This window comes from Pezoporus wallicus, unplaced genomic scaffold (genome assembly GCF_028554395.1).
Source record: "Pezoporus wallicus isolate ANWC-B61680 ecotype Strahan unplaced genomic scaffold, APGP_CSIRO_Pwel_v1 contig_13071, whole genome shotgun sequence".
NCBI lineage: Eukaryota > Metazoa > Chordata > Aves > Psittaciformes > Psittacidae > Pezoporus > Pezoporus wallicus.
Window position 1 is genome coordinate 603,226 of NW_026641407.1, and position 11,830 is coordinate 615,055.

An 11,830-nucleotide genomic window follows, 5' to 3' on the forward strand; every position below is an offset into this window, starting at 1 on the left:
AATAAAAACTTGCCTGAAACCCAAATCCAGCTTCAGGCAGTTTAAAGTTCAGCTCCTAACTCCAGATTTCACGTCAGGATAGTCGAAAGCACCTAAATTGGAGTTTCCATTCAATCTTGGGATTGGAGTTTCTGCAGGAGTTTGGGGAAAAGTCTCAGCGCTGAGAGGAGATCTGGATTTCCTTGTATCCACCAAGAAACTCCCCTTGAGATCCCCAGTGCATGCTTTGGAAAACCTTGTCCCTGACACAATGGGGTTTCAGGGTACTTACCTGCAGAGCTGATCCCAGCTCCTACTCCAGACCGACCTAAACCCCTTCCAAACCAAATCACAGGAATGCAGAATAAAGCTCTTTCACTGCACACCAACCCCGCCATCTGCTTAAACCCCAAGGAGAGCCCCCTGGGCTGCTCACCAGCTCCCAAACCTCCCCCGGTGCTCAGCGGGCAACACTTCCACACCAGCCTCCCATGGTGCTGGAGTACAAAAATACACCAAATATCCCAACACCACCCAGCCGGGCCTGGGAAGCCGCAGGGATGCAGCCCCCACCGCCAGTGCCTACAGTCGGGGACCGGAGGCTTTTTTTAGTGTGTGTGTATGGGGCTTAACCCGGCGGGGATGCAGCGAAAGGGAAGAGCATCATGCTTTGCCCATGGGCGCTGGAGCCGGTGGGTGGCACAGCCCCTACGGAGATCCGAATCCCCCCTCAGCCTCAAACAGCGCTGCCCGCTCGCCGGGGGCGTTCAGCACCGAGGGGTACCCGCGCCCCCCGCACGGCCCCACCAGGAGCATCCTTGAAGCATCCCCGGCTGAAGGGGAGGAGGGGGGGGGGGTCGGGGTCTCCTCCATCCCCCCCCCCCCCCCCCGGGGGGGATCCTCCGCCTGCCCCGGGGCTCGGGGCGGGGGAGCAGCCGTCGCCCGCCCGCCACAGCCCTTTGAACGGACCTATCGGTCCCGGCCCCGCCGCCGCCCGCCCCCGGCCGTGATGCAGCCGGGCTCCTCCTCCCCCCCGCTCCGCAAGGGCTGGAAGCTCCCCTTAGCCTGGTTGCCCTTATTTAATTTCGAGTGTGATTTTGCTATTTTTAGCAGCTGGATCCTCTCCAGTAAGGCTGGGAGCTCGCTCCTTCCCCCCACCCCCCTTTCTCCCCCTTTCTCGCCCCCCCCCTCCTTTTCCCTATTTTCCTTTTTTTTTTTTTTCCTCGTTCCTGCAAATGATTTTGATCCAGCTTCCTTCCTCCTGGAGCATTCCCCCCCCCCCCCCCTTTATTATTTATATAAATAAGAGGGGGGCCTGGCTGAGCCGTGGATGCGTGTGTGAGTCGCAGCCTCTCTCTCTGCCTTCTCCTTTCAGATCCGCATTTGCGAGCAGCAGCAGCCGCCGCCGGGAAGGGGGGGGGGGGTGTGTGTGTTTAATTCTCTTCACAACACAAGACACGCCAGGACAAAAAAAAATAACACCCCAAAAACACCAACCCGCCCCCCAAAAACCCACCCCAAGCAGCCGGCTCCGGGATCAAGCTGACTGTGAGTGCCGGCCTTCCTCTTTCCTTTCTGCTCCGGGGGGGGGGGGGGGGGGGGGGGGGGTGCGGGGAGGGCCGGGGGGTGGTTAGGAGGGGAAGGGGGGAGAGCCGGGTTCTGCTCGCCCCCCCCCCCCCCACTCCCCTCCGCATGCTGTGCACGATCGCCCTCGGTTTGCTTGGTATGTGCAAGGACGCGTGTGTGTGCGTGCGGCGGCCCGGCTCCGCAATGCCTCTCGCTATTATTATTGTTATTAATTATCGGTATTAATAGTGCGGTGCACCTGGCGGGGGGGACGGGGGGACAGGGCTCCCCTGCGCTCCGGTACTTTGGCTCCACTTGCGCGGTGCCGGTGATGCGCGGCCGCGGCCCCCGCCCGGGCTCGCAGCGTGCGCGGGGCCGTGCAAGGTGCGCGGGGCCGCGGCCGGTGCGTGGCGCGGGATCGGGACCGTGCGTGGGGCCGGGCGGACCGGGACACACACGGACACACACACGCGTGAGGGTCGGTGCGAAGTTGCGGTGCTGGGGGCTCACCCCCTACCCCGGACCTTGGGGCCGCGCACCCCGCACCCAGCCCTCTTTGGCCGGGGGGGGGGGGGGGGGGGGAGGCGGTGGAATGTGACCTAGGGCTGGCTCCACCCGGGGCTTTATTATACCCCGCAGGACAGGGGCTTCACAAAGCGTGTGATGGTGCCCTTCCTGCCTCTTTTCTTTCTCCCCCATCTCCCTCCTTCCTTTCTTTTATCACTTCCTTTTATTATGCATGCCCAGGAAGGAAGGGGGGGGTGGGGGGGTGACTTTCCTTAATAGCAGGCCTGGGGGGGGGGCTTCAAAGCAGCCCCATGGAGGGTTTGTCTAATGAGGAGCCGCGCACATCCCTTCCCAGCCCTCGCACCCCTGCCGAACAGGCTCTTCAACTTCTGCTCTACTATTCCTTCCCCTCCTCCCTCTCCCGTCCTCCCTCTGCCAGGAGGTGCGGCCGGGATCCTTCTCCAGCTGCAATCGGGCTGGATTTCCTGGGCGTGAAGAGGTTTCTGCTTTTTTCCTTGTAAGATCTAAGCCACCGCCTGTCTCCTGCCTCTCCTGGGCTGGTTTGTTTAATCTAAGAGTAGGTGGCAGGAGCAGGAGCGGGGGATTTATGGGTTTATTTGCACAGAGCAGCGTAAGCCAGCGCGGGCGGGCTGGGGGAGGCAGGAGCAGGCCCAGGGGCAGCGGGGAGCATCGCTCCGAGGGACCAGGTTGGCTCTTTTGCAACCCAAACCATGCTTGTGCAAGAGGTGGCTGCTGAGGACGGCCCAGCTCCTGTCTCGGAGCACACAGTGGGGCTGAGGAATGAGTTCAGTGGTTCCCCATCCATAGGGATGGAGAGGGGAGGAGTTTTTCTTCCCCCAGCTCCATCGATCCGGAGGCAGATGTAGCCCCTCCACCTCCAAACCCTGCACAGATTTATCCCTCCCGGCCTCGAGGAGCCTGGCAGCCCCCTGCCCTCCTCTCCAACTGATTCCTCCCTGCGTGGAAAGGTTTCTCTCTCAGCTGCTTCCTTTCCTCCATGGCAACACTGCTGCTCCCTCCCTCCTTCCCTCCCTCCCATAGGGCTTCGATGCACCCGAGCGGGGCTGGAACTGCTTCCCGCGCTGTGTCCGGCACCATCCGCAGGCTCGGGATGCAGCCAGGGTCAGGCAGGTGCTACCGAGCTGGGGCCACCCTCGGGTGCTGGCTGGGAAGGTGCTGGGGTGGGAGTGGGGAGCATCCCCCAGCTCCATCCTCCTCCTCATCTCCCTTTACTGAAGCAGGGCATTTCAGCCCTGGAGCCCATGGGGGCAGCTTGGAGGTGGCAGATCCTTGGGTGCGCACATCCTTTCCCCAGCACCAACTGTGGCAGCAGGCTCCGGCTCTGGGACCATTCCCAGTGGGAAAGGTCCCCTCAGCATCCCCGTCTGGAGCCGCTGCGTGGGGCCGTGTCTGTCCCAGCACGGCGCGGTGGGGGCTGTACCGGGCCCATCTGTTTCCAGCTTCGGGAGAGGGTATGGCACAGCTCGGAAGCTGTGTTTCCTCTGACAAAGATTGACTTAAAAAGAGACAAACCCGTCCCAGCCCCTGCTCAAACGGCGTTTTTCTGCCCTAAATCGAAACCATCCTTCTCTCTTTCTTTTCTTGTCTAAGAGACCCCTCGAAGGGCTCCGGGCTGCTCTGAGTAATGCTTTCGGGGTGTTTACACGGCAGCGTGGTTTCTGTCTCTCTGTTGTTGTTGTTTTGCACTCGTGAGTCACTTCCAGAGGGGAGCAGGAGCTGACGCGTGGTTTCTAACACGCCTCGAAGGTCTGAGCCTGGCTCCTGGCACTGCACATCCCACCCGCGCCCGGTCCCAGCCATCCCCATGAGGCTCAGCATCCCCTGGGATGAGGAGGGGTCAGCACTCCGGCTGCCCCCTGCAGCCCTGTTCTCTCCGGTAGCGCTGTCCCAGCTGCTCTAATGCTGCCCAAATTGAAACCAGTTGCTCAGAAGCAGGGGTTATTAACCCTGTAGGCAGAGATAGGGACAGTGCCTCCGTCTTTGCATGCAGAGCATCCCCGGGGAGAGGGGGATCAGGGAGGTCGCTCCATCCGTCCCAGAGCAAAGCTGTGATTGTTCTCCCAGGTAGCTCCAAGCCCCATGCTTATGGGCAGCGAGGTGGGGCTGATTCCTTTGGGAATCATCACATCACACACCCACACCCCCCCCCCCAGGCAGGTGCCCCCCTCCCTGCATGGCCACAGTCTCCCAACCAAGGAGCAGAGTGGGTGCCCTGTACTGAGGATCACCATTAAGAACCAGGGCTGTGGTAGCAATCCTGCTCCCTTCCAGCCTGGAGCCCATTCTCCCTGCTCCTGCGCTGGGAGCTGGGTGTGGATCTGGCCCCACGGCTCTGGAAGAGCAGGTTCTCCCTATGCCCCTGGGAAAGCATCGAAGTGGAGGAGGGAAGATGGAGCCTTTCCCTCTGTGGGATTTCCCTATGAGCAAGGAAAGACATCCAGCCCTTTGGAACATTCACGGGGAAGGGGCCCAGTGTCCCTTGGACAAGGGACCGGTTTGGGGGAACCTTGTCCTTAAACCCATCTGGAGGGCAGGAGCGGGATGGGGGTGCAGTGGGGCTGGATGGGGGGAGCAGGGCTGCGGGAGCCATGTGGGGCCCTAGGGCTCCCATGGGGATGCCCAGGGGCCCTGTGCCACCATTCACCTTGTTCCAACTTGCCAGCGCTCCAGATTAAATCCGGAGCCACTTTCCTCCTTTCCGGAAAGCGAATGGGCTCTGCAGGAATGGGCAGAGCTGCTGCTCCCCAAATGCTTGCTGGGGACCCCAGGAGCTGCCATAGCAGCACTGACTGATGCAGCGAGTATTGTGCCATGGGATGCACAGCAGGGACCAAAGGCCTGTTTGCAGGAGGGACACGGGCGCAGTCGGGGTGGCTTTGCAGCGGCAGGAGGGATGGTCTTTGCCTGCTTTGTGTTTCTGGGGCACAAAAGTCCTGCACCCCAGAGTGTGGTACTGCTGAATGGGTTCAAAAATACAGGTGGGGTCCCTTCTAGGCACAGCTTTTAGTGATGCTTTTGGTTTCTCCACCACGGGCTGGTCCATGCAGGGAGAGGAGGAGGATGCAGGCAAGCCTCTGGGAAGGGATGGGTTAAGGTAAAAGCTGCTCATTTCAGCTGCATGATAATTCTGAGGCATTATTAGAGGGGGGGACCCTGGTCCTTGTCACCTCCTGCCTGTGCTGATACCCCACTGCCATCCCCGTCCCTACAGGGGGACCAGGAGGTGGCTGTGGGGGGGCGAGCATCCTTACCTGGGAGGTAGCAGGGACAGGGCATGTCCATGACTCCATGGGAGGCTCCGGCTGCCCCACTCATCCCTCTGTGCCCCCGTTGCCTGCCTGCTCCGGGGTGAGGGTGGAGGGAACGGCGTGGTCCAGCGTGGCCAAACCATCACTGACCAAGCTTCTTCCCTCTCCTGCTCCTCACCGCTGCTGGAAGGACCATGAGTGAATCCAGCGCCAAATCCAGCCAGCCCCTGGCCTCCAAGGGGGAGAAGGACGTGTCGGAGAAGAGGGGCCGGGGGCGGCCCAGGAAGAAGCCGCAGGTACATGGGGCTCCCTGGGAGGTGGGGATGGACCCCAATGGGCAGCTCTGCCCATAGCGATGCCCTCGGGGCCGGGCACCCCCATGTTACAGGGCAGCAAGAAACATCCCCCACTTGCACCCCAAGCAGCATCCCCCAGGCAGGGATGGGGATGCCTGCAATGAGCCCCCCCCCACCTCCCTTTGGGCAGTTCCTCCTGCTGCTCAGAACCCTCCCAAAGGGCTTCACACCCCTTTAGCTCTGTAACACCCCATTGCTCCTGGCCAGGGAAGGGCTTGAGGCCTCCCCTTGCTCCACCCCAGCCTGAACCTGCCTTTGCAGACGAGCTAATTAAAGCCCCATTAGCAAAAGCTGCTCAGAGGGATAAGATGCTGCTGGAACCTTTACAGTGCCAACTCCTCCTCCAGTCCCCTCCCAGGGGCACGGGGGGGGCTTGGGGCACGTTTTCCTGCCTGGTAGCTTCCCTTTGCCAGGCAGCAGCATCAGCACCAAGCTGGGGTCCGGGGCTGAGGAACCAGCCGGGACCATGGGCTAAGCCACGCTGCTAATGCCGGGTGGGATGGGTCATGTACGAGCCCGGGTGAAGGACACGCAGCAGCCTGAGCGCCGATCCCGGGGCAATCAGTGCTCCCAGTACCACGTGCAAGAGCATCTCTGCTGCGGAGAATGGGGCTCCCAGCCCGGAGCATCCCAAGGTGTATCCCAGGGTATCCTGGTGCACCGGGAGCCACTCGGGGCACGCATCCCTGCCGGGGGGTCCCCATCCGCCGTGACCCCGCTCTGCTCTCCCTCCAGCAGGAGCCCAGTGAGGCCCCGACCCCCAAGAGACCCCGCGGACGGCCGAAGGGCAGTAAAAACAAGGCCACCCCCAAAGGCAGGGTAGGTGCTGGGGATGGGGGATGCTCCGGCCAAGCTCCGTTTTGAGCTCAATTACAAACAATTTGGGGCAGATCTATCGCTGTGTGTGTGTGTGTTTGGGGGGGGGGGGGGGGGGGGGGGGGCAGGAACTGTGGGTGTCAGGATGAGGACAGCAGCGAGGAACCTGTTTGTAAAACAGGCGACTCACATCCTGCGCCCACCCCGTGAGTCATGGTGGTGGTGGGGGGGGGGTCCTGCCTGCGGGCCGGGACGTGCCATTGGGGTGATGAATCTGGCAGTCACTGGGTGGGAGGAGGAAGGGGACCCGCACCCTTCCTCCCCCCTCCAGCAGCATCCTGGGGATGAGGGACCAGCCCCAGCTTGACCAAAACGTCTCTTTTTGCCCCCGATTTGCTCAGAAAGCCGCAGTCACACCAGGGAGAAAACCTCGAGGACGACCCAAAAAGTCGGTGAGTGGGGTTTTCCCTTCCTCCTCCATGCTGGCCCTTTGTGTGTGCAGCAGCACCCCCCCACCCCGTGCATTATGGTCACCTCTAACTTTGTGTTTTCACCCCCCCCCCCCTTAGTTTACAGCCCCATGGGATGTAGCACGCACCCACAACTGCCACCCAGATAGCTGGGAGCAGGTTTCATCTCCCTTCCCCACGTGCACATCCTATTGTCCCCAGCCCTGTGCCACATCCCCATGGAGAACTGGGACACCCAGCAGCGTCCTCGTTGTGAGGCTGCTCTGCCCCACGCGAGGTTTTGCCTCTTTTCCCACTTTAATTCCTTGTGGAAGGCAAAGGGGCTGACACCAACCGGGCCTGGTTGCATCCTGGGGTCTCCTGGCCCGGTGGCACAGAACCAGGGACAGTTTTGGGGCCCCCAGGGTGGGCCCGAGCCCATCCCATGCCCAGGACACCGTGTGCTGCCGCTCCATGAAGGCAGCGGGGCCGGCGCTGACTCATGCTCACACTCGCCCTGACTCAGCACCACGTGCAGATGCTCATGGCCACCCCGGGGGGCACTTGGGGACGGGGCAGCATCACATCGGGATGTGGGGCTCCCTCCTTGCACTGAGCCCACCCGGGGGGTTGGTTCTTACCTGGGGTTTAACCTGCAATGGTCAGACCTGGAGCAAAGCACAGGGCAGTGCCCCGGGTCAGGGGGATGCTGGTGCCTCCTTCTTTGCACAAGGGATGCGATGCATCCATGGATGACGGGGGGTGCCTGCAGCCCCTGGCCACCCCCTGCCCTCCCCGACCGCTCTCCCTCACCTCACAGCAGCAGGACGAAGAGGAGGTGAACATTTCCCAGGAGTCATCCGAGGAGGAGCAGTGAAGCCTCCGGAACCGGCGCTACCTCATTGCCTGATCGATGGTCCCGTGTCCCCGGGGGACAGGGATGGGGAGAAACCCACGGCGCGGCCCTGGCTTTGTCCTCCTCCCTCCTCCGCTCCCTCCTCACCCTCACACAACGGCAGCACTGGAAAATGGCCCAACCTGGGTGACCCCCACAGCCCCCTGCCCGTGGTGGTGGGGGGGGAGCACCTGTCCCAGTTCCCCTCTCTCCCCAGTGCTGGGTTATGGGGCAGCTCCACCGGCAAAGGGGGTGATTGGCAGAGAGCTGGGGCTGGGACCCCTTGCCTTTGCTGCCCCTCAATGCAGCGATCTCACCCATCCAAAGCAGGCGCTGGGCTTTGCCCCGGGGACCCTGCAGGGAAGGGATGAGGGGGTCAGCGAAGGCGAGACCCCCACATGGATCAGACCTTAGCCCCAACCCGCTGCTACCCCAGGCAAACCTCCCCTTGTGCTCCCCCCAAGTCCTGGGCAACTGCTCCGTGTGTGTGGGAGCAGCACCCACAGTGCTGCCGGGGCTCGGTGCCCATCCCCGGGGGTCCCAAATGGGGCCAGCTCAGGGCAGCCCCTTCCCCCTCGGTTCTGCTATAAACAGAGAATTGTTTTTTAGTACTTGTTTTGGGGTTGTTTTCCTTTCATTCACAACTACCTCTGGATATTTAAGTTCCTCTCTGCACTCACACACGTGCTGCTGCTGTGGCGGGGCATCGCTGGCTCCGTGGTTCCTTTCTCGCTGGGGGCCGGGGGGTGTTTTTGGTTTGGTTTTTCCCTTCCCCTTTGTTTTTTTTTTTTCGTTGGTTTTCATTAATTGCTGATTTTACAGCCGAGGTTTTTGTTCTGCTGCTCCCCGGGCCAGTGGCTGCGGTGGGATGGGGACTGGGATGCTCTCCCTCCGCACCGCTCCCTGCACAGCGGCTGCAGCGGGACCGGAGGTCGGCGCTGGGCGGCCCCGGTGGGGGACAATTGGGGTTCGGTTGGTTTGGTCTTTTCCTTTTGGGTTCACTGTTAACGACCTTTTGGGTTCCTCTTTGCAGTTACTTGAATAAAACATTTTATGGACGTTTGACGCCTCTGCCCTGGTCCATGCACACAGGCACGAGCGGATGCTCCGCAAGGAACCTTCTCCACAGGACCTTGATGGTGCCATCCTCCAAGGGATGGATGGGAGCTGCCAACGGGAACAGAAACAGGCAAAGCCCTGCCGCCCGCCCACCCCAAGAACTCCCATCTTCAGCACCTTTATACAACCAAGCCGAGTCATGATGCTGCTATGGTGGGGACACGATGCTGACCCCCAGGCTGGTCTGTGGCCTGCTGAAACCCTCCCTGCCCTATGCAGGAGGCTCTGGCCAAGTGCAGAGAAACACCTTTATTGGCTCCAGCACCGCTGCCCCACAGGCATCGTGCCCCCCGCACCCTGCAAAGGCCCACATCCGGATGCTCCCGCACCGAGTACCAGCCCCGGCCGCCCCACTGAGGACGTTCTAAGGGGCTGGCAGGGCAGCTCAAGCAAAAGAAATCAGCAGAACTTGGTGCCAAGGTGGGAGATCACCCGTTAGCATCAGCACCCATGGCCTGGGATCGCCCCCAGCAGTGCCACGCTACTCCGGGTGCATCCTGCCCTTCCCGGCAGGCAGCGGCGCCGGTGTGGATGCATTCATCCCTTGGCTCCTGTGGGCAGGATTCAGTCCCAGCTCTGCAGCAGGATCAGGCCTTCCAGTCCCCGCGCAGGGGCCGGAGGGGCGCAGCCCCCCCCCAGCCGGGCACCACCTGCAACACACAGTGCTATGGGGGGGGGACGGCCCCAGCCCCGACCCAGAGGGGCAAAGCAACCCCAGACTATGTCGAGATGGGTCGGGGGAGCCACCACAGCCCATGCCTCCCGCATGGATGATACCCAACCCCTCGCTTAGCTCCCAGAGATGCTCCCGCAGGGCAGGCTGGCATCGTGGGCTCCCACCCGGGCCCCAAAACACCCGCGGCGCTGCTCAACGCTGTTTCCCCATGTAAAGGATGGGCACGGCACGCAGCCAAACCCAACCCCTGCAGCCCCGAACCACCGGAGCGGCTCAACCCACCCGGGCATCCTCCGCCTGCACCAGCAGCTCCTGCTCCGACTCCTGCAGCTCCTCGGCCGGGTCGTAGCTGTACATGGGCAGCAGGCGGTGCCGCAACCGGTCGAACCTGCCCGGGGCGCGGCGGCTCAGCAGGGTCCGGTCCCACGGGGCATCATCCCCCACCCGTAAGCCCGCACCCCGCCGCTCACCTCCGCTTCTTCTGGATGTACATCACCTGCGGGGAAAGGCGTCAGCGGGCTCCGGACCCACCCCGCCGCCCTCCATCCCTACCCCGACCCCCGCTCACCGCGGCCAGGACGGCGCCGAGGAGGGTGACGAGGACGAAGGGTCCCAGGACGTAGCCCACCAGCGAGTCCCCCGCCGCGCCCGGGGCCGTGGGGGCCGTGGCGTTGCTCATAGCCCAGCGCCGGCTCCTGCGCGCATCGGGACGCCCGCGTCCGGCCCCACGGCGGCGGGAGGGGGGGGGGACGGGACACGGGGGGACAACGGGGACGACTGCGGGTGGGGGTCAGCGTTAACGACCCCCGGGACACGAGGAGCCCCGCTCGATGCGGGGGGGGGAGGGGGGAAACCGGGGACACGCAACGATCTCTGCCCCCCTCCCCCACCGCATCCCCGCCCCACCTGCGCGCGCCGCGCACCCCCCGCGCCCGGAATCCACGCGGAGGCGCGTGACGGCAGAGACCGGGCAGGAAAAGAGGAAAGAAAAGGGGAAAATGGGAAAACTGCAAACGGGGGAAAGAAGGAAAACACAAAACGGGGAAAAGGCTCTTGGGGGGGGGGGGAAGCAACGGGTGTGCGGATGGATGCAGGATGGAGGGATGAGGGGATGGGAGGTGCAGGATGGAGGGATGAGGGGATGGGAGGTGCAGGATGGAGGGATGAGGGGATGGGAGGTGCAGGATGGAGGGATGAGGGGATGGGAGGCGCAGGATGGAGGGCTGAGGGGATGGGAGGTGCAGGATGGAGGGCTGAGGGGATGGGAGGTGCAGGATGGAGGGATGAGGGGATGGGAGGTGCAGGATGGAGGGATGAGGGGATGGGAGGTGCAGGATGGAGGGATGAGGGGATGGGAGGTGCAGGATGGAGGGATGAGGGGATGGGAGGTGCAGGATGGAGGGATGAGGGGATGGGAGGTGCAGGATGGAGGGATGAGGGGATGGGAGGTGCAGGATGGAGGGATGAGGGGATGGGAGGTGCAGGATGGAGGGATGAGGGGATGGGAGGCGCAGGATGGAGGGATGAGGGGATGGGAGGTGCAGGATGGAGGGATGAGGGGATGGGAGGTGCAGGATGGAGGGCTGAGGGGATGGGAGGTGCAGGATGGAGGGATGAGGGGATGGGAGGTGCAGGATGGAGGGCTGAGGGGATGGGAGGTGCAGGATGGAGGGATGAAGGGATGGGAGGTGCAGGATGGAGGGCTGAGGGGATGGGAGGTGCAGGATGGAGGGATGAGGGGATGGGAGGTGCAGGATGGAGGGATGAGGGGATGGGAGGTGCAGGATGGAGGGATGAGGGGATGGGAGGTGCAGGATGGAGGGATGAGGGGATGGGAGGTGCAGGATGGAGGGATGAGGGGATGGGAGGCGCAGGATGGAGGGATGAGGGGATGGGAGGTGCAGGATGGAGGGATGAGGGGATGGGAGGCGCAGGATGGAGGGATGAGGGGATGGGAGGTGCAGGATGGAGGGATGAGGGGATGGGAGGTGCAGGATGGAGGGATGAGGGGATGGGAGGTACACGTTGGGGGGCAGAGGGGGCGGTAGGCGCGCAGATGATGATGGATGGATGGAGCTACAGGCAGAGGGCGAGGAGACGGGGCCATGGCGGTGCCGGCGGTGTCACCCATGGCGGTGGCAGCACCCAGCCCTGATCCCGGCCGTGGGGCTAATCCG

At 62.9% G+C, this 11,830-nt stretch overlaps 2 protein-coding genes across 5 annotated transcripts; one reads left to right on the forward strand and one right to left on the reverse strand.

The window, feature by feature from the left end:
- The first annotated feature begins 979 nt into the window (after positions 1-979).
- Positions 980-8,038, forward strand: HMGA1 (high mobility group AT-hook 1). Of its 4 annotated transcripts, none has more exons than XM_057423572.1 (6): positions 980-1,106; positions 1,355-1,527; positions 5,533-5,638; positions 6,434-6,517; positions 6,916-6,966; positions 7,784-8,038. In XM_057423572.1, the coding sequence occupies exons 3-6, from the start codon at positions 5,537-5,539 to the stop codon at positions 7,838-7,840; spliced, it is 294 nt and encodes a 97-aa protein (XP_057279555.1). In that variant the 5' UTR covers positions 980-1,106; positions 1,355-1,527; positions 5,533-5,536; the 3' UTR covers positions 7,841-8,038. The 4 variants fall into 4 exon arrangements, with proteins under 4 accessions (XP_057279555.1, XP_057279556.1, XP_057279557.1 ...); XM_057423573.1 differs by having other exon boundaries at positions 7,787-8,038; XM_057423574.1 differs by having other exon boundaries at positions 6,437-6,517.
- A 1,169-nt stretch (positions 8,039-9,207) lies between these two features.
- On the reverse strand, positions 9,208-10,378 carry SMIM29 (small integral membrane protein 29). Its single transcript, XM_057423555.1, has 4 exons — positions 10,222-10,378; positions 10,124-10,149; positions 9,936-10,041; positions 9,208-9,627 (listed from the first exon to the last, which is right to left on the reverse strand). Exons 1-4 carry the CDS (start codon positions 10,330-10,332, stop codon positions 9,565-9,567), a joined length of 306 nt encoding a protein of 101 aa, XP_057279538.1. The 5' UTR covers positions 10,333-10,378; the 3' UTR covers positions 9,208-9,564.
- Positions 10,379-11,830: the final 1,452 nt, after the last annotated feature.

Coding starts and splice junctions, on each gene's coding strand:
- SMIM29 (XM_057423555.1), bottom strand. CDS start 10,332: ATGAGCAACGCCACGGCCCCCACGGCCCCGGGCGCGGCGGGGGACTCG. Junction 10,042..10,123: donor TACATCCAGAAGAAGCGGAG/GTGAGCGGCGGG, acceptor CGCCCCGGGCAG/GTTCGACCGGTTGCGGCACC. Junction 9,628..9,935: donor TGCAGGCGGAGGATGCCCGG/GTGGGTTGAGCC, acceptor TGTGTGTTGCAG/GTGGTGCCCGGCTGGGGGGG.
- HMGA1 (XM_057423572.1), top strand. CDS start 5,537: ATGAGTGAATCCAGCGCCAAATCCAGCCAGCCCCTGGCCTCCAAGGGG. Junction 6,518..6,915: donor AGGCCACCCCCAAAGGCAGG/GTAGGTGCTGGG, acceptor CGATTTGCTCAG/AAAGCCGCAGTCACACCAGG. Junction 6,967..7,783: donor GAGGACGACCCAAAAAGTCG/GTGAGTGGGGTT, acceptor CTCACCTCACAG/CAGCAGGACGAAGAGGAGGT.